At 38.6% G+C, this 24,396-nt stretch overlaps 2 protein-coding genes across 2 annotated transcripts; both read right to left on the reverse strand.

Moving 5' to 3' along the window:
- Window positions 1-1,261: 1,261 nt before the first annotated feature.
- On the reverse strand, window positions 1,262-12,960 carry LRIT3 (leucine rich repeat, Ig-like and transmembrane domains 3). Its single transcript, XM_005418243.1, has 4 exons — window positions 12,845-12,960; window positions 11,132-11,610; window positions 3,341-3,646; window positions 1,262-2,325 (listed from the first exon to the last, which is right to left on the reverse strand). Exons 1-4 carry the CDS (start codon window positions 12,958-12,960, stop codon window positions 1,262-1,264), a joined length of 1,965 nt encoding a protein of 654 aa, XP_005418300.1.
- Window positions 12,961-14,022: 1,062 nt separating this feature from the next.
- On the reverse strand, window positions 14,023-24,396 carry RRH (retinal pigment epithelium-derived rhodopsin homolog). The gene is made up of 7 exons (XM_005418158.2): window positions 24,202-24,396; window positions 20,634-20,824; window positions 18,955-19,054; window positions 18,131-18,284; window positions 17,599-17,767; window positions 15,389-15,567; window positions 14,023-14,496 (listed from the first exon to the last, which is right to left on the reverse strand). Exons 1-7 carry the CDS (start codon window positions 24,311-24,313, stop codon window positions 14,367-14,369), a joined length of 1,035 nt encoding a protein of 344 aa, XP_005418215.1. The 5' UTR covers window positions 24,314-24,396; the 3' UTR covers window positions 14,023-14,366.

Here is a 24,396-nt window from a genome sequence, read left to right on the forward strand (position 1 = left end):
ACTAAGCTTTGGTTTGTAGTTTTGAGTAATATTTCTCCCTCTGGAAAATGTCAATTCCCAATTTCCTATCAAAACAAACAGTTCCTCTAGGCATAGAAAGGTCCAAGAAAACAACACAGCTGTAATTTTCAGGAAAAACTGTGATTCACGATTCATATACACTTCTAAACATAATATCCGAACCTAGAAAACAAAAGTTCTCTTATTTACTTCAGGCATTACTAAAAGCAGCCTCAGAATAGACTATTCATTATTATCATTAACAGGCAATTCTGAATTCACTGTTACTATTAATTCCTGATTTTTAAACATTGGGAATCACACTCACAATTAACTTTCACTATGCTCATGAAACCTCACATCCAACATGCCCTGAGGACAAAAACTCCTCTTACTTTATATCAAAAGGTATTATATTACTTCAGTGTAGTACATAACACTGTGCAATATCTGTCATATATTTACATGTAAGAGTGTGTGTTGTATTACACAGTACCACAGAGTTTTCTGTACAGAGGTTTCTGAAATTGAGGTATATAGACAGACACATCCAAGTAAATTCTAAGGCTGAGATTTTGCAATAAGATCATCTGATGTAAGTTAATATAATTATCTAGTGTCTCTCAGTTACTTCAGGACACTAAAGAAGCTTTTTTGCCCTTTGCAATAACATCTGCAAAATGACAATACGATGTGCATTGTGCCTCTCAAGAGCCCACAAACTGTGACTTCTGTCTTGACTGAACTGAGAATACTTCAACCCAAGATACTGTACAAACAGCTGTATGACACTTCAAAGCACAAGCTGATGTCAGAAGAAAACTTGTAGATCCAAATAAAGTTTTGATCACAATAGTAGTTAAAACTGTTTTCCTATTATGTTGAAGTACATCAATTTCAAGAAGATTGTGATTCATGTTTTATACATGCCACTAGCACATCATATGGTAAAATGAGAGAAAACAGAAGGGTTTTAATAAAACAAAAAAATATCTTTAACCATAGAACCACTTCACGCTGTATTTTTCTTTGGAAGAACATCACTCCTTCACATCCAAAATCCCAAACATAAAAAATAAGAAAATAAACAGGCAACATTTTTCTTCTATTCCCCCTCCTACCCACCACCACCCAGTAAGACTCTATTACACCAGATAACATATTCTGACCACCATCTAGCATCAACCTGCTTCCAGACACAGCATCACCATTTTTAATTAATTTTACCTATTATTTATTTCATCTCCACCCTGACCCATGTTCAGCACAGATACTCAGACCTGGAGCCCTCACTTTTGAAGGTCATTTGAGAATCCATGCTTGACCTAGAGCAAAGGAGAAGTCTTTCTGACTCATCCGTGTACCTTCGTGCCCAGAGCTGGTCTCCTGCACCCAGTGTTCGAGGCTTCAGCGACAGTGTTTCAAATTGCACATAAGTCTCTTTTGCAAGTTCAGCTTCCTTTGCAGATTTTGGTTTCAAATGAAGTTTTAAAACTTTGTAGAGTAAGAAAAATATCAAAGGTAAAGCAATCACACATGCTGCACTGCTGGCCACTATCAGAATAGAAAACTCAGAGCTGCTTTCATCATTTAACCCATCAGTGGAGAAAACAACACACTGCTCTTTTGTAGGTGGCACGCCTTTGGGTGAGACACATGCCTTATATTGAGTACTAGGTTGCAAACCGTCGATTGTGACTTTGTTTTTGTTAGAATCAGTGCTGAGAGGCAACATATCTTTCTCACCATACTTGGAGTATAACACAGTCACAGCAGAATTGCCTGTGGCATTGACAGTTTTCCAAGTTAAGGTCACTCTTTCATCAGATTCACTGATCACTCTTAGGTTCTTCACAGTAACATTTTGTTCAGCCATACCTGCTGTGCTCAATGAAGTATCCTCACCTTTCTTGCTTAACTCTCCAATCTGCTTTCTGTTTCCATTTGTCACTGCCTTTGAAACTTTCTTTCCATCTAGCATGAGCCTGGATTGCTTTCTGTCAGTAAATGTCATGCTGGTTGATCTTTCAGTGCTCACCAGAGCTGTGGTGGTCGATGTGATGGGAAGAGGTGTGGTTGTCCTCTCGGGTTCCTGCTTGGATTCCTCCTGAGTTGTATTCTGCCTCTCAGCCTCTGGCTTCCTCCCAAACTTCTGTGGTGACACAGTTGTAGTAACTACACCAACCACTGTGACAGTCACAGCAGCTTCTGACATCCCTGCCAAGTTCTTGGCTTTACATCTGTATTCTCCTGCGTCCTTGTATGAAATTCCTGTCAAGCTCATTATGGACCACCTGACACCCTCTCCAGGAGTTTCCTGAATTACTATGGGAAAATGTAAAGAGTAAAACATTATAAATGGGAAGTAAAGAGGAAGTAAACATTATTAGAATACTTCTTACCTTTCTGCCAGAAGGAATTACATGTATGAAAATTTTAAAAATGAAACACAAGCAGTCAAAAAAACACAACAACAACAAAAAAACCAAAACAAAACCAAATTTCCAAAATAAACTATGGAATTCCCAGCTGTACTCTATTATTAAATAGAAGTGCTCAGCTTGGGTCAAAATGCAAATAAATGTCTAGAGTCATTAGAATACAGTTTGCAATTTCACTAAGAAAAACAAAACCACATAAAGTGAAATCAAATGTCTTAAAGCTGCTATTGACTCTTAAATACAAGACCTACTGACTTCTCGTGACACTTATCATGCTACCCATTTAAAATTTTATTGGAAATTTCCTTTGTCCTAAGATATTTCAGTTCTCTTAACTTCATCAGACCTATGATAACTGCTGACTACTTAGCATTAGCAAGTAGCATTTTTTACATTTAAGTTATTGCATAAGTATCTGTCATAGCAGCTAGAAAGATGTCAGACAATGATGCCTTGCATCATTTGCACACAGAAAACATGAATTTGGAAAATTTTATGTTTATAATGCTGAGTTTTAAGTTGCTCAGTTACAGCCTCACTGGCTTTTTTAACATGAACATTTTCAAACAGAGGTTCCAGCAAAAAAATTCTCCTTTCTAGCTTCTGAGTTAGGGTCCAACTAACCCAAACTCCATTTCCCTTTATCCTTCCCCCACTTCATCCATTTGTCCCTTCCACACACATTGTTCTTGTAACAGACCAGATCCACAACCAAAACAGTCTGCTGGACCTGTTAAGACCCAGAACTAGACAGTTAGAATTTCATAACAGCTGTTGCACAGATACAATTGCCAGCTTGACACAACACATGGTCCGCTGTTACTCATTACAATGATCTCAAAGCACAAGCAAACCAATAATTTTTTGTTCCCCCATTTCCTATAAAAGAGCAGTTATACCTGTGTAGTTCACTGGAATATTGTCTGACCTATTCCAAGTGAGCTGTGGTGTTGGGTACCCCGTGGCGTCACAGCGTAGCAGGACATTGCTGCCCAGTGGGGAGGTGATTTTTGTCGCTGAGGTCATCACAGATGGTTTAAGACACTGCTCTAACTCAGCTCTCTGGAACAAGATTCCTGCCAGGCTCTCAGGTCCACTACATGAGACCAATGGATCGAGAAGTACAACGGAGGTGTCCACAATTTTGGAAAATTCAATTAGCTTTGAAATGCGACAGTCACAAAACCATGGGTTGTCTTGAAAACCTGAGGCAAGAAGGGAAGTGGGGAAAGAAAAAAAAATTGTCAGTCAATATATGGATATTGTGATTACAGTGTGACACATGACTATCACCAAATACAATCAAGGACAACCCTGGACCTATTATGAGCTAATCTTTTCTCTTTCAACTTGTGTTTTTTGTTCAGCTGATTGGTGGGGGAATATTCTCAGAGGTTAGGGAGAACAGTATGAATGTTTATTAAGCTAAACAACTTCACAAAAGTCTATGGGAGCTTAGTGATGTGCTGGCATTACCTGTGCTTAACTTTGCTATTTATCTACCACATTTAAGACCACTTTGAAAAGATGTCTTAAGACTGCTGATACATTTTCACCTGCCTGTGCCTCCTGGAAAGACAGCTTCTCTTTGCTTCGTGTCACTCTCCTCTCCTCTTAGTCCTTATTTACGCTCTTACAGCTCAACCTTCCCTGACCCTTTTTTCAATGCTTGAGGAGAATACAATGATTTAAGGGTTTAAGAGCTTACACCAACATCTCTGCCCCTTGAGAAAAAGGGATAAAGGCTAAGGAGAAAAAGTTTTAGGCCAACAAGATTTTTATCTAGCTCTGAACCACACCAATATTGTTAGAAGTTGGCTTCACTACAGCCTCTGAAATATATTCAAGAAGAATAACAGAAGAGTAGAAAATAGGAAGGACCACAAAACACCATAATGACTACAATATTTTAATGATGGCACACAAGAACCCTCTCTCTTCTGTCAGACCCAATAATATTTGCTTCTTGCTTCCAGTATATTAATTAGAAGCTTTTCCCTCTTTGTGAATTTATGACATTGGAAGAGAATAACCATTTCTGAGGAATATCAGTCTAAATCCTCAGCTGGTATTGATTGCCCCACTATGTTGACTTTCATAGAGTAACAGTGACTTCACCAGGTAAAATAAGACACAGCATATCACTCAGGAGTTCAAGTATTTTCCTATTGGACTCATACTTTTGAATATGCCTTTCTCATTTTCTCCAAGTACTACTAATAAACAAAACTTATGGTCTGAAATAAGGGATGCAAGGACTTCTCACTACTGAATTTACTGATCAGTACAATAAACAAGTCATATAAGTCAAACCAGTGTTGAAAGAAAAAAGAGCTGTGAACACCAGCAAATATTTTTCAGAGTGTAATTTTAAGAATCATCAAAACAGCTACTGGAAAAATGATGGGTTGTTCTGGAAAAACCTGCAGATGAAAGAATACATGAATATTTAACTACTTCTTCCTTTTATGACCAGACCAAGATTAGGTTATTTTAAGCACAATGGTAGTGATTGGTTAAAACTATGGTAAACCCCAATTAATCCCTGCTCTTTAAAACAACACTTGACCTGAAGAGATTCCATGACTTTGACATCACAATCCAATTTCATCCCTTCCAGACAGAAGAGATTTTACATCTATTCACTACTTATTGTTTGTGGGGAACAGAGAAGGAGAAGTCAAAGGAAAGTGAGGAATGCAGCAACTGCTTTTTCCTCAAAAAAATCTCCAAAACATAAAAATTTTGCCTGTGAAACTCACACACATATTCATACGGAGAAAAGATATTATCCAAGTCTTTTCTTTATCTAGGTACATCAACTGCTTGTGCTCATAGAAATTCTGCTCAATCAGGCACATGCATGTAACTATTTGTGCTCATCTTTTCAATTAGGGAAACTCTGTAGTCAGAGACAATACTCTGGTAATTTTCTCTTTCTTCTCACTTTCTTGCAATTTTCCTCACTATGTTAAGAAATTTACTGCAGGAAAGGAAGGGGTTTATTACTCTTTTTAACCTACTTGAAGCACTCAAAGCCTTTGAAATAGAACCAAAGAATGGTTACATTAGAAAAGACCTTTAAGACCATTAAGTCCAACTGCTAACCCAGCACTGCCAAGTCCAGCACTAAACCATGACCCTGAGGGCCATATTTACATGTCTTTTAAATACCTCCAGGAATGGTGACTCCACCACTTCCCTGAGCTCCTTTTCAGGGAAGGAACTTTTCCTAATATATGTACCTACACAGCTTTCATATTCTCCCAGTGTCCTGAAGAAAAACCCAAGTCATTATAATAGGTATCAGACACTGACAAAATGAAAGGAATGATGAAGCAACAACAAACAGTCCTTAGATTGGATGGCTCTTAAGTCCAGCCTGGACACTGGTTTGACCATCTGATTGTAGGGCAGAAGAAGAGTTATGTCAGTCAACCACTTCATCTTCCCCATCCATCATGCTTCCTGATGAAACTGCCTAAAGAAGCAGGATTTATACAAATACATATAATAGATATAGCTACATTAGTTCCTTCCTTGCCCCCACAGCACAGCACCTCAGTTTGTCTTGCCAATATCTGACAGCATTCACATTATTTGTAGCCATTGTAAATCATCAAGTTATGTGAATTCTCAAAATGCAAAGATGAAAGCACTATTGAGTTGGAAGCCAGATAAAACACTGAATTTCATTATACTTCAGTTAGTGTTGAAGAGAACAGAAATGTGAATGTAAACCTAGTTTCCAAGCTACAAGGGGCATTTTGAACTTCATTCAACAGTTTGGGCTGACAAGATGTTAGAAGTGAGAACAAACACATGAAAGAATAAAGAAAAGGTTAAAAGGTAAGGGGGGGAGGGGTGGAATTAGAAAATTGAAAATATTTGGGAGCTTTAATAAAAAAGTAATTTCTTAAGAAGCAAAAATTAAAATAATGATAAATCTCTGATGGCACATATATCTGAGGAAAGAGAATGTCTTTATAAACCTTGGATTCTTTTGTAGAAATATCAAAGCAGCTTGTTGATCTGAGAAAGAAATACTAGCCAAGGTAAAACAAACATTGATTAACATTTATGCATTGTGATATACCAATGCACAGCCATTTTAATATTAATTATTAATTACAAATTGGTCTAAAAGCCTTTATTCTAGATTTAGCATATTTTATATTTACTCTCACACATTCATATGTATGCTTGCACGTACAATGGCAAACTTATGTGTATGTGTGTCCATGCATGCACATTTTTGCAACCTCTTCAGTAAGCAGGATTTCCCTGGGCTGTGTCAATATGGACTTTAGCTATGAGCAACATTTCCTTTGTTAATCAGTAACCAGACTCAGACCATAACTTGTGTAACACACTGATTTTTAGTTGCTGCAAAATAGCAAGATGTAAAATATTCAAGGTTTGGGCTGATAGAAATACTCACCACAGCTTGGGCCAGCCTACCCTAAGCTCTTTCCAACTGAACCTACACATTTTGATCCATGGTTCTAAACAGTAAGTTCCATATCCAACACTGTGTCACAGCATTTTCCCCACATGGCGATTGCTAAGGGAGTACTTTCAGGAAAAGCAGTATCTACCCAGTGGCTCAGCTTAACCCATGGGAACCTGATGGACCTGCAGTATTCCAAATTTTTGGCACCCCTGCATGCAACAGAGGCAAGATCTCACATAACTGCCACTCTGTCAAATACTGGACTCTTCTGTTCCTCTCAATGACTCACTAGAATCCACCACATGGAAAAAGCTACTGCCATCATTCCTGACAGAAATGTAAATCTCTATACAGCAGCCAGTGCAGAAACTTAGCTGTGACTTGGATCAAAGTGTCAGGCTATGGCTCCAGAGGTAACCAAGAGGGCCAGAGGAATTCACACACTGGCCCCCCAGTCATTTGCACTGTTTAATTTTCAGCTCACTCCACAGCCCTGTTCTGAGGTGTTCCAAGGGCACTTTCCAAGACAAAGCCAGACACGGGTCCAGGGACAGCTGGCACTCCAGGGGTTGCTCACTGAAAGGCTTATGGATGAGACCACACCAAGGATGGCTCTCTCTATCCTGTTGTTTGCCCCAAAGCAAGTGCAGCAGGCTTTGTACCTCCAAACTATTCTGCATGTCTGTCAGCCCTTCAGGCATACAACACACCCCTGCTATTTCATATTCCAAAAGCACAGATCAATGATTTCCAATGCAATTCTCACATAACTTGAGGCAGGTTAGACTGAAGAAAAAACACCTCCATTCCCAGAATTACATTTGAGAGTCACTGTAGCATCCTGTAGAGCCAACAGAGAATCAAGGGCTAAATCTTACAAAGTGTGGAACAGACAGCCAGCTTTAAAGAGAGCTGTCCCTAAACTGTGTGGGTAAGAGCCAGAGTGAGCCACTTGCCCAAAGGGCCAAGAATCATTCCCCAAGCCTCTTTCATTTAGCATAGTGCACACACAGAGGAACATCATACAGAGGGAAGTAGTTAAAAACCCCAAACCTCTTAGTACAGAGAAGATGAACTGGAATAAGGAGATGTTAACATGCCAGTCCTCTAGCAAAAGTAGCCTTTGGCTCCTCCAAGAGTCCTTGAGATAAACATGGGGAACCTGAACTTTCTCATTCAAGCAACTGTCTTGATGCTTAGTCAAGACACTAAAGATAAAATTGCCTCCTGGTATCAAAAAAATTTAAAAATACATTTGCACAAACATATGAGTTTAGGGCCTTGCTGGTTTTGATCTTGTTAATTACACACATATGACAATCTTTTTTTGCCAGAACCAGGAGAGAAGAGAGCTCAAGTCATAACTGATTATACTAATTAGAATCCAACTGCTGTGTTCCTGACTACACAAAACCAGCATTTATTTACTCTGTGTTTCAGCTTCCAGCAGAGTTCTGGCTGCAGTGATCATTGCATGTAGGTACACAGGTCAGGCTGAACGCTCCCCCAGAGAGAGGCTGGAGCACATAGGAGACTCTTGAGCATCAAAGCATGCAATTGTGGGCATCTCATTTTAAGAGAAACATTTTTTAAACCTAAAGGTGTCCAAAGGGAACCAGTAACAATGGTAGAAAATGAAAAGAAAATAAAAATACCACACACAGCAAAAAAAAAAAAAAAGCCAAACTAAACAAATGAAAAAACCCAACAAAACCAAACCAAACAAACAAACAAAAAAAAAAAAAAAACAAACTCAATCAACCAAACAACCCCCCCCCCCAAAAAACTTCCACATTATATTAGAAGCTGGTGAAAGAAATTGTGTGGTTAGTTAGGATGGCAAACAGGGAAGGAAAACCTATGAAAGCTTACTATAAGAGATGGTGATTAGTTTTTTCTGTATGCCCATGCCCTGTAGGACAAGGTAATCAGCTTAGTTTGCAGTAAGGGAGATTGAGGTTAGATATTAGGAGAAACTTTCTCACTATCCTGACAGACAGATAAGCACTGGAGGAGGTGCCCATGGAAGGTTCTGGGGTGGTCTGGCCACAGCTTTTGAGAACAGCACTGACTTTACCAGAATGGCTCAGCTCCTCTGGACCTGGTATCCCTGCAGGCTTGGTCCTTCCTGACCACATATCTCTGTGATCCCTATCTAGCTCAGAGGAGGAGGAGGATATCTTGGGATGCACTTCTGTCTCAGGCTCCAGCAAGCCCAGTGGAGAAAGGAGGGCCATCAGAAAGGAAGCACTAATACCAAATGGAGTCTAAATAAACTTGTCAAAATAACCCATGACATAAAGAGCACTGCACTTTCTAATCTCCAGAGAAAGGGGATGTTTTCTTATTCACTATAAAGTTTCTTATGTAGCAAGCACTGTCTGTCTGCACTGGGATAAACTCATAGGAAAACTATCATGTCCATGAAAAAAAAAAATCAGCTAATTGATTCACAGCTTACCCAAGGTAAATTTACTCAATATAACACCAGGAAAGTACCACCTGGCATTTTGTATTCTCAGGTGCAAATCTATAATGGCTGCACAGAGCCTCCCTTAGCACCTAACAGAAAAAAAAAAAGGAGAAGCAAGGTTCTGTCTAAACCCAGTGTGTGTTCCTCTCTGGAGGCCTGTGTTAAAACCCAGATGTAGTTCATAATAGAAAATGGTCCAAAGGTCACATCCAAAGCCTTCAAAGAACTCAATGCTGACACCAGAGGGTTTGCCAGGACTACAGGAGGCTAGAAAAGTGCCTGCACCAAGGAAGCCTGCAGATGATTCCCAGAGTTAAGGGGAGAGAAGAGTGTGTGACGGTGTAAGATTTTTTTGGTGTTTTTTTGTAGTGGAAGTAATTTTATTTTCTCAGTTCCTTTAGTTTTGCGTGAAGTGGTGAGGGCTATGTAAGATAAGGAAACCAATTAATCTCTGGGCCTCCCACATGAGATCATGAAGATTAGATCTAGCACAATCAGCTCCCACTTTACAGCCTCCTGTAGTCTTCAGTGTGGGGACAGGGAAAGGAGTACTGAGATGGACTTACTTTTACAGCTTTTAGTCTTTTATTTTTTTAAAGCCTGAATAAACCAAAACCCTTTATCATGCAAGCCTACAGTTACCATATTTATGAAGCCATGCAGCCTACTTGCATCTATTAAATTACTTATATAAAATATGATCTAAATGAGAGTTTCAAGCTGCAGTTTCTGCTGTGAAACAAAGCAGCTAAACAAATGGACACTGAATATTGGGAGTTTAGACCAAGAAATTGGAAATATTGGGCAGTACAATGCAGGACAGATCTTTACCAGTGCTTATAGAATTACTGCAGTAGATACAGCCAGCTGTTTTTCCTCCCTTCCACCTGCTGCACTACAAACACATCAAATATGCACTTCTATGTAAACAGTGATAGAGAAGAACAGTATTGATAGAACTGTTCCAGCTTGAGATTGAAGAAGAGAAAGGGGTTACCCTGCCAAGACCTGGAAGTGGAGATAAAGTGTCAGATAAAGCACAATGCCACAAACAGAACTGATGAAAGTGCATGCTAGAGAAGGGGATCAAATTATGAAAAAAATCAGAGTCTGACCAAATTATTCTTAAATACTTACCTTAGATACTAAAAAATAAAGTACCATGAATAAATAGGGATCAGACTCCTATTTTCTCTCATATTCTATATGTAAATTGCAAAAACTTCAGGATAATCAGTCAGCTTTAGAGTAATGCAAGGTCAGCAGAGGTCCCAGGGAGACCAGAGCTGCCCTCTTCTAAGCCACCAACACTATCTGCAGCATTGTGTCACAGGACAGGCTTTATAAAAGCATCAGCTCTAGCTGCTTGCTTGGCTTGGGAGCCTCTGGAAAAAAGCAGTTGCAAATGGACATGCTTACAGTTGCAAACACAAAAAAAAGATGAGGGAAATGTCATCAGAAACACAATATAAGTCCTCTATTTATATAGCTACTGAATGGCCTGTATTCCTGCAATCTGGATTCTCATAGCGTTTACTTCAGTTTTATAGCTTTGAGATAACAACACACATGGAGGTCACTATCTTCATTTTATGGTTTTCTGTTACCAGTAGAAAATAAATAAATGAGCACAGAGCAAACCACAACAGCGCCCTGGGTAAAACCCCCTTTCCTGAATCCTAGGCTGGTCCCCCAACTGTTCTCACTTGGAAGTTAACGTTCAGGTATATTTTGGTAAGGAATGAGATGGGCTGCTCAACATACCCAAGATTACTCTCTGTGTCACCAGAATGTCTGTGTTCTTGGACACAATAGCTCCTGAGAAGGGGGGCCAAATGTCCATGAGGTCTGATGGCAAGGTGGTCAGCTTGTTGCTGGATAGGTCCAGGTAGGTGAGGTTTCTCAGGAAGCGGCCAGCATCAGCAAGAATGCTGGTCAGCTTGTTGTTGTGGAGATCAAGAGTCCGTAAATTGGGCATCTCGGCCAGGGATTCCCAAGGGAAAGTTGAGAGCAGATTACCATCCAGCCTCAGCTCATGCAGCTGTTTCAAGTTGTAGAAGCTGCTGATATCAATGTTGGCTACACAGTTGTAAGTGACCCACAGGTACTTGAGATCTACCAGGTAGTAAAAGGCTTCAGTCGGAATCCTTCGTATGACAGTTTTCTCTATGCGAAGCTTTACAGTATCCACAGGAACATTCACAGGGATCTCATACATGTCAGGGTCATTACAGAGTACAGACCTAGCAACCGAGAAGGAAAAAAAAAAGGGAAAAAAAAGAGGGGCCAAGACATATTTGCATTTATTTAGCAGAAATTTGAATTTCAGATTTAAATGCAAATGCTGTAGCTTTCTGCAACACTACTACCAGAACAAAGAATGTGGAAATCAATAACTGTCCTCTGCATTTAAAAGTTGAACAGACTCTACAAACTTGGAGTCTCTAAAGACAAAAAGAATACAAACCAGAACTGATCCTTTCACATTAAACCTAGATTTGCTTTATTCTAAAGTATATAAGCACCACCCTCTATCCACCCCTCACTCTAGTGACAACTGAAAGACAGAAGCCATTGTACAAGGAATAATACATGCATGTGTCTCAAGTGGGAAATGCATGCCCTTAATTAAAAATATTAAAATTCAAATTTAAGGTTACTATTCTCTAATTTTTCTGTATGATGAGGAGGCAAAGTATTTTCTATACTTACCTTTTGGAATAGACTAAAAATTTAAAATATACCGAAGAAAATTCAGTAAAGAAGAGCTTTCTGGCCCTCTTTTTGATGTCTATGTACAAATTACTTGCTTTATAGAGATGAAAAGAACTTTCTGCTCACAATGATTTCAGTGAAATGAGATCAGGAAACAATTTCTTTGGGGTATATTGTTCACACATACTAGCTTGAAGGATCCCCTGCCTTCAATAAGTCTATCCTTAATTTTCTCCCTCTTTTCTCTAGATTATTCCTCTATTTTACTTTTTCCTCATGCAGCTTTATTCCAGATAGCCTGTGACAATAAATAGCAATGAAAAAGAGCATCTCCTAGAATTGACATGACAATACCAGGTCACCACATTTCAAATTAACCTCCTTACTATCAAAAATTACATAATTTACTGCAGATTTAAAAAAAATAAGAAACTACTGTATTTATTTAACCAGAATCCTCTTATATTAGTTAACTAGTTTGTAGAAATAGAAAGGACATTGCAATAGTAGGAACGTCATGGAGCAGAAAGAAATTGCCACCTGCAGAAAATGAAGATTTAGAGAAGCTATTTGCTAAGTACAAAGCCATAATCACCATCTGCTCCTGTTCAGGAATGCTGTTAGCCATTAAGTGCTTGTGTAAAATATACTTCATTGCAACTATGCCAGAAATAATTTGCAATGTCTGAGAATGTTAGCTCCAATTTCTTCAACACTTTTTCTTTATAAATGACCCTATATAACAAATAATAAAATATATACCTTGTTCCAGTGCCATCACTTCTGCCATGGTAAACACAAGTGCATTGTGAAGGACAAAAGCCATGAACTTCTTCAAAAAAACTCATGAGGAGGTAGAAGCAAATAAACAGATACATGGCTTCCTCCCAGAAGAACTGACATGAAGAAATGTGAAGGCTTTATTCCTGGGCATTCATGTGCAGTGTGCTACAAATGTGAATGTAGCCATCCATTTAGTAACAGCAGATTACAACAGATTAGCCCAGATCTGTGGTTGCTTAACCTTCAAATGTATCCTGAATGCCATCAGTTAAACCAGCTCACTCTTTACTCTGTCAGAACACTCTCTGCTTCAAATCACATCCAACCATGTTCCAAGGCTGTTTTAATGTGTAGATTGTAAAGTTAGTGTGTAATAATATATCCCTTTTCCTCTCCTAAGAGGCAGTGCATATATTATACTGTCTATGAAGTGTTCCAAGGTTCCTGAAGGAAATCTAGTACACCATGAGGATATTGCATGGCATTTTCTTTAATACTAAAAATGGCAAATTAATAGGAAGCCTAGATTCCAGAGCTTTTAAAAAATCCCATAAAAACAGGGTTTTGCCAAAAATACGTATATGGTTTAAGTTTTACACTGCAAAGCCAAACTGCATGTGCACACACACATAATAGTTGAAGCTAAACCTATACAGTCATCTTTTTCACCCTGAACAAATCCATTGCTCATACTGACAAATGTATTTCTTGAAAATCAAACATCAGACCTACATAAATATAAGACTGACTTAGAAGTCATGAGAAATTACCATAAATATTTACTCAGTTTTATGCACCACCCAAGTGAGAAGCTTTAGGGTACATTTTGTCATGCTTTCAGGATTTGCTATGCAGTCACAAGCACTAGAAACATGCTACTCACAAAACAAAAGCTGTCTTTACTACAAATTAATTTGGTTCTACCAGTCAAATTTTTAAAAATATTTTAAATATGCTGAAATTCCTTCAAAACCCTAAAACCTAATAAATGATTCTATGGGGTCAGTGTAGATATTTTGACAACATATTCACAGAAACAGAACTTTGTAAAGCATATCCACATGGACACTTGGAATGGACATATACCAAGTCATATAGCCATAGGGAATAATCAGAATATTTGAAATTTGAAAAACTTTCAAGGGAAGCTGGTGGAAAGTACCTCATGAAAGGAATTAATACATAAGAAAAATCTGGGGTTATTGAACTTCAGAGTAAGAACTTCGCAGTTCTGTCTTTCTTGGCCCCTCTGTCACCTTGTCTAGCTCTGTAAGAGTCACAGTGGCCACTTTGCTACCCTTTTTCGTTTGGAACAGCCATATTGGACCAATAAACCTCACTCTCAAAAACTAAAGTCTTGGCAGGTTTTGTCTCCTTAGCTTCTCTAAAAAGATTACTGTGACTAACACAAACCACCTAGCTGGGAAAGATTATTATTCAAAAAGAAATTGTCCAAAAGATTGATGAACTTGAACCCAAATTTCACTTCTTTCCATGCAACTTATGCAGGCAAATGACTGGAGTTCTGCGATGTCAGTGCACTTTGAGACACACTCATGGGCAAAGCATTGTTTATGGTTATCTCTTGCCTTGTCTGACATCGCACCATTGCCAGGATTGCCCTCCGAAACCTGCCAAGGGCAAAAAAGGGAAAACAGAAAGATCATTAGCTGGAGAACCAAAGAGAAGGGAAAAATTTGGTAAGATGGTCTTAACTATTGCAATAGTTCTCAATTTTAGTAGAATGGACTTAATAAAAAAACATGTATTTGGAATTCAAAAGGACCTGGATCTTTTACACTTCCACGTACAGGAGTGTAAAGCTAATTTCATTTCTTAAATAGGGATCACAGCAGCTTTTGTTTATCCCAGGAGAGTGTACAGACATAACAAAGATGATCTCACAGAATGGGAAAAAAACACAGATGTTTTTCTATTGACTCAGCAGGTATGTTCACCTAGGCAGAGATCACAGGCTCTGCTTGAAGGTTGGTAGCAGAGATGGGAAGAATGCCTCTTTGCAAAACACAGTCCCCAGTCAGAGGCACTGGCGTGATTAGAGCATTTGTTATGCTTGCTCAAATCAGAATAGGCTTAACCTATTTACTTTAATGAAAAGGGTCAATCCATCCTAATCCATTGGAATATGATACATCCCAAATCAAACACGAAAATCTACACTAGTTACATGTCACTAAGACCACACACTTTGGCCACAGTCAATAAAACCAGTTTACTACTGATGCAACCTAAATTCTGTACTGAATCCCCTTGAGAAAACACAAATAGGACTTTCAAAAGCTATGTTAGTATGTTCTCAAAAATATGTATCAATTCAGGATGTTGTGATGATGATGATAGCAATTTACTTTAGGCTTTCCTGTCCAAAAGGTTATCTTCAGTAAATTAACAGTGCTGTACCCTTTGCTCTTCACTAATCAGCTTGCCATGTTTTACACGTGATCCTTCTGTACTCAGATGATATGCTAAAATCATGAAATAGACAAATTTCAGAAGACTTACTTTTTGTTTGCAATGACATAAATGCAGGGATTATAGAATGTGGAAGATTTTGCGAAGAGAGGAGCTATGATGGCCATTGCAGGAGAAATTTTCTTTGGGTCTCCAAAGGAAGACCACAAACACACAATAGAATATGGAGACCATGCCACCAAGAACATTATAATCATCACAACAGACATCTGTAAAACAAGAGGAACAGATACATAACCAATATTATCTCAAGATGAAGACCTCACAGCAAAACCTTATAACAAAAGCACATACACCTAGGTGAAAACAGAGCTATCCTGAATGAAATAATATATAAACAAGCACACCTGACACATTCTAACAGTTAACACTGAAATCTTACTTTGGGGATTTAATAGCACACCTCACTGCATGGTCACGAATGTCATTTCATTACATACAATATTCCTTCAAAATCAGCACTACTAATTATGTTAAATCTGCTTATCAGGAGTTTGAATTACCAGAGAGGACTTCACACATGAATTACGACCTCCATAACAAGTCACTCTGGGATGCTATTACAAACAATAAATATGAAGAGAGACAAAAATTTAAGCCAGATATTTAATTTGGCTGTTAATAAATATGTTTCATAAGGCTTAATTATGGTACCATTAAATAAAAGAAAGCAAATGTTCTAGGGCATATAGTGGAGGAACCCAGAAGTCTCTGCTTGGTTTAATGAAGCATTATAGACATGTTCAAGAATGATACAGAGGAGGTATCTGAGCTGTCATGTCTTCTCTGCCTGCCTGCAGAGAGAACAACCCGGGCAGCTTGGGGCCCACGCCCCAGGACATGCCATGCCACAGCCAGACCTGAACAGTGACAAATTGGGGGTAGCAGAGGTCATCAACTGAGACAGAGTTTTCTGGGTTTTGTCAGGGACATGAATCAGCAGTGGAAACTGGAATGGAAACCTCAAATGAATCAAGAGGACAAAACAAACCACTAGAAAACCAACCAAATCTGCAGGGTTGCATACACACTGGATTCCCTACTGCTGCTCACCTACATCACTAGTTAGTCTTTCAGAGATGAACAAAATGAGAAACAAGAAATAAACAGCTACTTTGTATGAGCTGCTCTAGAGGACAATCAATACACAAGCAGTGACTCTCACAGAAGATCCCTATTTAAATGTAAACACAACACCAAAATGTAAGAAAGAGCCCTTTCATTTAAAAGTTTGGTGCATACAAAACTTAGAGGAGGCTAATTTTCAAAAGGTACATACTAGTCCAGTTCTAAAGAAGGATATTGCTTAACTCCAAAGTATTTTTTTTCTTTTTTTATTATAACTTAGTGTCTTCAACTGCGAAATAGGAAAAATGCATTTTCTTCACAAACATCAGTCTAAATTTTTAACTGAGTCCTCAGTTTCAAGTATTCTGAAAGTTCTTCACAAAAGTAAAACACTCAAATTACTCTTTTTAGGTAAAAATACTATTCCTCAGAACTTAACAATGAGAAAGTTTTCCAAGGAATGCTGTTTGCACTGATAAGTAATTCAAAAACATTGGTACATACTCTTCTGTCCAATTCTCTCTCACTTTTTCATCATGCCCAACCATAAATCACATCTTTATACAAAATCAAAGGAGCTGGTGAACTTCAAGATTTCTCAAGGACTTTTATACATTAAAAGAATGCCAACCTTCAAGGCAGGATATATCATTTCATGCCATAACTCACATTTGCTACTGCTTACATAAGAGATAAGCTCAACAGACCAAAAAGAACAAGGGATTGGAATTACACAGCTTGGGAGCTGAAAATGCACTCTCATTCCTAGGCCACAAGTTCAAGTGAGAGTTGACCAATCCATTTCAGACCAGACACATCTGTGAACCAAGCAGGAAGCCTAAGGACTCTGCAGACACAGAGTAAAAGTTCTCCTAGGGCACCTTGGAAGTACATTTCTAGGTAATGACAGAGGAGAGAGGCAAGGAAAACTCACAGTGTTCCCAGCCTTCAAAGCAGCTATTCATCTGGGAAGGGTATTAGACCAAAAATAAAGAATTTAGTGTGGTAAGTCAAGCTAAGAGTTTTCACCAAGGCTTAGTAGCAGCTAATATTTAGTATAAAAGAAAAGGGGGAATGTAGGAAACCAAAATACTTAAAAGACTGCATCATCCCTTTGCAACTAGGACTTTAACACAAAGAACATGCTTAAAACAAAACATGCACTCATTTACCTTTGTCACATCTACTTGGTCAGACCAATCTATATTAATGCTCTCCAGGCAGTTACTGCTGGCATATTGTTTCATTGTCCGGGAAACATTGTAATAACAGTAAAACATGACTGTTAAGGGCACAACAAAATTAACAGCAATTACACTCATTGTGTAGGAAATAAAGGACCTGATAAGACAGAAAAACAAAACAGAGTAACTTACAAATAGCCATCCAGGAAAAGTTACCAAAGAATTTGGTATTTTGATTTGATTGTGACATTTTGTGACAAGCTCTAAAATAATAGGGAAAATTTTCTTTGGCTACTTTTTTTGTAATTAGAAAGTACAAGTATTGAAGTTTTGAAACATATCTCAACTCCTACGGGGTTTTTTGCTAGACTTGCACTATGTTATTCTATTGTTTTAAATTTTTGTTTAAAATTTTACTTCATACTTCAGAAAGAAGTTATGCTCCTACAGCAATGAATTAAACAATCTTAGACTTTGGTGAGCCAGCAAAGCTAAAAGAAAGCATGAGGGGGAATCTTACGCATCATTTTTCCTCCAGTTTACTGTGCACGTTGCTCCGGTGGGATCGGGAGCGTAGCTGGCCCAGCCTGCAGTAGGCATGGAAGACCAGAAGACTGCGTTTATCCAAGCAGCAAGGATGAGAGTGGCATAGCTACGGGTGGTCATTCTTCTTCCTGCAGCCAAGCACAGACACAATTCTCATCGGCTGCTTCTTTCCAGTGTCAAACTAGAGTGGTAAGTGGCTTCCAGCAAGCACATAAAGAGTTAATAAAGATCCTTTCCAGTCCCAAACACTGTAGCATACCTGTTTCAATCTGCCGCCTGACATCTCTGCAGCCTTTAAAGCTGCTTGAACATCATCACCCATTCCAACTCAGCATACAGGCAATACCTGATCCCAACCCCCACGCCAAAAGCTTATTATGCGACACTGCATTCAAGTACCTCCTTGGAAGATTGCAGGGGAGGAATTAACTGTTACAACACAGCTGCAACAGAGGAGAGAAAAACACCCAGGAGGTGTTAACAGAGGCACACACCTGCTTGACAGAGATCAAAACCTCACATAGCCAGAGACTTTTTGTGTGCTTCTCTGTATGGATGTGGCCCTCTAAAGACTGAAAATGGCCATAAAAACACAATTTATAAACAGAGTAACAGCCTAATGATGAATTTTTCACTTTAATGAGCAGTATGCCAACTAGGTAACTTACTTAACCAGGTACTGTAAGTTCAAGTTCTGCCCAGCACTGTAACTATGGAGTCATTCATGAGAAAACAATACAATCAAATCAGAATTTTATTCCTCCCAACAGTGACTGAGTTTTGACCCTAAGTCAGTACCTATATCAGGCCTGCAGATGGTCAGGTAACGATCAACAGCAACAACAGTCAGCAAACCAATACTCGCCATCCCAAAAAAGATATTTAAGGCAGCATAGATCTGAAATTAAAACAAACAAGCAAGAAAACAATTTCTGAGAAATCTTTCAAAGATGCAAGCACAAAGCTGGGTACTGAATCAACACAATTCAGCCAGAGTTCTCTTCCGTAAGCAAGGTCTTAAAGGTCTTATTTCAATGCAGAAAATTTGAAATTTGAAGGTATCTCATTAGAAAGTAAACATTTCAAAAGCACCAGCTTGTGTGCACATTAGAAATCCTAAAGACAGCAGTCTCAAAATCAAAGAAACACTGTCCTTCAATAAGTAAATTTTGAGATTCAGAGTTTGGAGGGATTTATTTCATGTTATCAATATATGTTAAGGAAACCTGAGGAGCATTTGGTCCATCAGAAAGTTACAGCTTTAGCAAACATGAGGTTCTGAATTATCACTCTTTCATCTGATGATTTCACAGATGTGGCTCACTGATTTACCTCCCCAGGCTTCATTTTGAAGTGTGTCAGATCTTTTGCACAGTACAACACATGCTGCAACCCCAGCATGCTCCAAATGCATCTGCCTGGTCATCCCATGGGAAGCCTGACCAGGAAGGATGACTGGGATGGCTGTGTTACCACTGGCACTCCAGTAATACAGAGCCCTGAGCCAGAACATATGGCACCAGCAGTTATAACAGAACCACATGGCATTCAGCCATCTCAGATCACAGGAATCATTTGGTTTAGGCTGAAATGAGCTGTGCTTCAAGTGGTCTCAACTCTCGAATCAGTGAGATCTCTCATCAACCTGAACACACCACAAATCAATCCAGACCCAAAGATGTTAAAAGTGAGGCTTCCTGCCAAACAATAACTGAATTTTGACTGTGAAGGTACTGTCTACTGAGGCCAGTGGTGTCAGATTGTGATGAGCATCTGTTAGATAAATGTCCAAAATTTTTGCCTTATGACACATTTTTCAGTATATGCCTTCACATTACTACTCATATTCATGGGCACTTAAGCCCAACAGTCTATCAATTATGTAAATTAGCATCACAATACACAGTGAGCAAAGGCCACCATCTCTCTGCTATGGAAGTATGTTTTTCAGTCAGCCTATTCTTAAAATAGGCAGCTCTTAAAAGTAGGCTAAATCTTTAATGGGAGACCAAAAACCATAGAGGCCTTCACTTTGGATATCCCATTAGTCCCATCCAAAAAGGACATGAATTTGCCAAGCAGAACTCACCAAGATCTGTCAACCTCACCATCAAAACAGCAGCCACTATCAAAGTTTTTTAGCTCTCAGCAAAATCATCAAATGTGCCTGTGCTACTACAACCATCTTCATTTCAGGATTTGATTTTGTAACCCTTCTTAAAGGTATTTTAAAATGTCTAGTTGATAGATATAAGGTCACGCTTTAATGTTTTCAGATTGTAAATATGAGTTTAAAGTGAAATTCACACAAAACACCATTGCCAGAAATTGCTGATGTCACAGAACATCAGCTTCAGGTCCAGAGTCACATTCTGCATCTCTGCCTTATCTCTTAAAATAACACGAGGCAGAGCCATTACTTATTTCTCAGTTTGCTTTTAAGTGCTGAAACTTTCTCTCTAACTGAATTGCAATACCTGGCATCCAGTATATCCAAATTTCCAGCTTCCATGCAGGTCTGAGGCAGCAGACATGGGGTAACCAATGCCACTAACACCAATATCAGTAAAAGCCAAGTTGATAATAATTGCGTTGGTTGCTGTCCGAAGCTCTTTGTACTTAACAAAGATGCCTAACACAACAATGTTACTGAAAATGCTTATCACTCCTGTAAAAACAGAAAAAGGAAAACTTTACAAAAGGTACACACCAGCCAGCAATACACATGCAGAAGAAAACGCAGCCTATTGCAATACGTAAGGCCCAAAAGAGATTTATTTTCAGTCAAGTACAAGTTTGCAAAGAGGATAGACACCTGAAAAGGAGAAAAAAGCTTTTCCAATTAGGCAACCTTCACATGGATTCAGCCAACGAGACTTTTGATGCAATGATAACAAGCAGAGCAGAAGTTCAAATGCATCTAGAATTATACTTCAAACACTGGCCACCAAGTACAGTGCTGACCTCCATGGTAAAGAAGAATCCAGGTTGGTGACTGGTAAAAAAAAGGGTTAGAAAAAAAATGTATGCACCTGAGCTAGAAGAAGGCCCCTGCCAACCCTTGAGATTCAGTAATTTTAAAATCAAATGAGGCATAATCATAATTACCCCTCAGCTATCTCTCCTTTAACACCACCAAGGATGTCTGTTCTCAGGTGCAGGTCTCCTGTTGGAGGTCCAACATCTTTCGGCCCTACAGATGCCATCATCTATCATATTCATATACTCACACATTTCAGGAATGACACTGATCCTATGTGCTCCTAAAATTTAAATAAACAAGGAGCTGAGGATCTGATTTGAAATGAACACCACATAAAAAGCCCCAGGCAGTACCAGTTCTGTCAGCTCTCCTGTTGACAGATAGCATTTCATCCCTTGGGAGAAAGCAAAGGAGAATTACAAGTTTAATAATGCAGACTTCTTACAAGGCAAGTTTTAACAGATATTACAGCTACCAATAATGAAATCAGACATACAACAGCACTGCAAACTCGTATCCTCAGGGTGAAGAAAATATCCTTCTAGACACACTTAAATTTAATAATCCAGAGTCCAGCCTTAAAAGTAAGGGGGGGAGAGGGGAGGCAGTGAAAAATAGGGAAGAAAAAGTGGAACCTGTATTAATTAAAAATTATAGTATCACTAAAGTAAACTAATAATAGAGCAAAAAAAGAATTTTGTTTTAAAGAACAAAATACAAGACGAAAGATGGATTCCATCTTGAACAAAGTGAAAAAAACCATGTAGATACAAGAAATTATCTCTGTTTCTGAGGAACAGGTCAAGCAGATGAATGAAGTTTCTCCAGGTAGCAGTTAAGCAGTGCCCATTAAAAGAGCATTGAAGCTGGTCAAAGTGCTGGAGCACAAATCTTATGAGAAGCAGCTGAGGGATCTGGGGTTGTTCAGCCTGGAGAAAAGGAGGGTCAAGGTGACCTTTTGTTCTCTACAACCACCTGAAAGGAAGTGAAGCCAGGTGGTGGTCAGTCTCTTCTCCCAGGAAACAAGTGACAGGGTGAGAAGAAATGGCCTCAAGTTGCACCAGGGAAGAGTACTTTTGGATATTGGGAAAAATTTCTTCACTGAAAGGATTATCAAGCACTGGAACAGGCCACCCATGAAAGTGTTTGAGTTGCCATCCCTTGGAATGTGTAGATATGGTGCTTAGGGACATAGTTTAGAGTGGGACATGGTGATGTTAGGTAGTAGCATCAAAGTAAAAAAAACCAGGTACATGTATAACATGGAATTCACCTTTCCAGCTAACATTTTAAAATGATACCAGAGCATTCACCACTACAAGCCGAAAGACATCCATGAGGCAGCAGAACTTGCTGCAGCCTGAGTATCCCTGCTGTCATTACAAAAATGACCAGTGTATACTGACCAGTGTAATGCTTAACAATTACTTCCTTCCCAGAAAACAAGAAACACTTAAATCTTTTAAAGAGCAGCATAATGATGAACACTGCACCCAGACTTCATTCTAATTTTTACACTTCTGCTTATTAACAAGGCTTAAATCTTCCAGATGTGAAATTTGCCGCGGTAAAGCTGGTGCAAAGCAATCAATCATACTTTCAAATATTTTATGGACTTCATTGTCAAAAACATTTCTCATTAAGAAAGTAAAGACTTAATCTCTCATTAAGAAAGTAAAGATTTATTAGACTCCCCAACTATAATTAGAAATAAAAAATTGAAAAAAACCTAAAACGGCAAAGTAATCCAACTTTTTTTTCCCATGACATTTAATTTCCATGCAAGATTAAGAAAGAAGAGCTGGCTTGATTCTGGCTAATTCCATTGATACCCTATGATCACCAATGATAGCTTTGATCCTGAACTGTCTGACCAGCTGGTCAAAACTATCTGAAAATATCACCTTGTTACATACTACATAATCAATTTTAATAAAAATATAAGAGGTATATCTAGGCTTCTAACACTTGGCAATTATTTATCCCTACAGCTTCTTAAGAAACCCACTGCTCTGTGTAGCTGTTCTATTAATTTCTCCAAAGACCTTAAATAAATTATTGTCTTTGCATCCAAAAATACCCACTTTTCCAGCACAGCAATTTGATACTCACCACTTCAGATATAGATGCTAAATAAACTGCAACCATCAGCAATACTATTTCATATAAATGTAAAATAAATTAATATTTTACAGTATTTTAAAATCTAACTACAACCTGGAAAAATTTGTGGTACAGTCAATGAATAAAGACTAAACTGACTTGATTTTCCATAATAAAGGTATGGAAGGCCTGTTCTTAAACACAGTAGGTTTCTGTTTTGGTTAGCTGGATATTTCATTACTATGGCACTCAATGCTTCAGAAAAGCACTACTGAAGAAGCTGTGGTTATATAATGAATAAGTTTTTAAGGGGAGAAGAAGAATAATTTTACAATCATTCAAGTTTAGCCAAAGACCACTGCAGTCACAGGGATAAAACATGATGTAAAGCTCCACAGCGTGCTTTTGTAACACGTGTCATTGGTGAAAAATACAGCTGCAACTGGAATCTGCTCTTCTGTGATTAATGACCAGCTCCCTCCCTCTAAGTCACATTCCAACTCTTCCCCTTACATCCCCCTAACAGACACCCGCTCACATGCTCAGACTACACACATATTACTACAAACATGTGGCCCAGGAGAAATCTCAAGATAGCTTCGAGCACATCACAGAAAAATGCAAGATGTGACAGCTATGCCCTATTTTTATCTATTTTGCAAGCTGGCAGAAACTAATTCTCACTCTCTTCTATAATTACATATCAACAAAATGTAGTTTTTGAGACACAATGCTGCCTTCAAATATAGAGCAGAAAACTTAGATTCTGCACACTTCAAATTTTTCTGCATATTTCGGTCAGGCAGCTGATTGCTAACTTGTCGGTAAACATGGAGAAAAGCCATCAGACAGCTGTCTAACACAAAAAGAAATACCATCACTATTACTGTACAAAATGAGCATTCAGATCTACAAGTTCTATTTTAAAAAGTTATGCAACAATTTGCCAATGCCCATACCTGCTGTTATTAAGTAAGCTGCAACTATGTTGTGCTCAGTCTGTGTGAAGGCTGAATGAGCTTCATTGTCACTTTCTGAGGAATTGGATGAGTCATTCCAATGCATTGTCATCTAGCCTCTGAAATAATTCATCAAGAAGACGAAACACTACAAAACCCTGTCAGGCAAATTCTTTCATTATTCAACAGACTCAC

The sequence above is a fragment of the Geospiza fortis genome, unplaced genomic scaffold (assembly GCF_000277835.1).
Source record: "Geospiza fortis unplaced genomic scaffold, GeoFor_1.0 scaffold11, whole genome shotgun sequence".
Classification (NCBI taxonomy): domain Eukaryota; kingdom Metazoa; phylum Chordata; class Aves; order Passeriformes; family Thraupidae; genus Geospiza; species Geospiza fortis.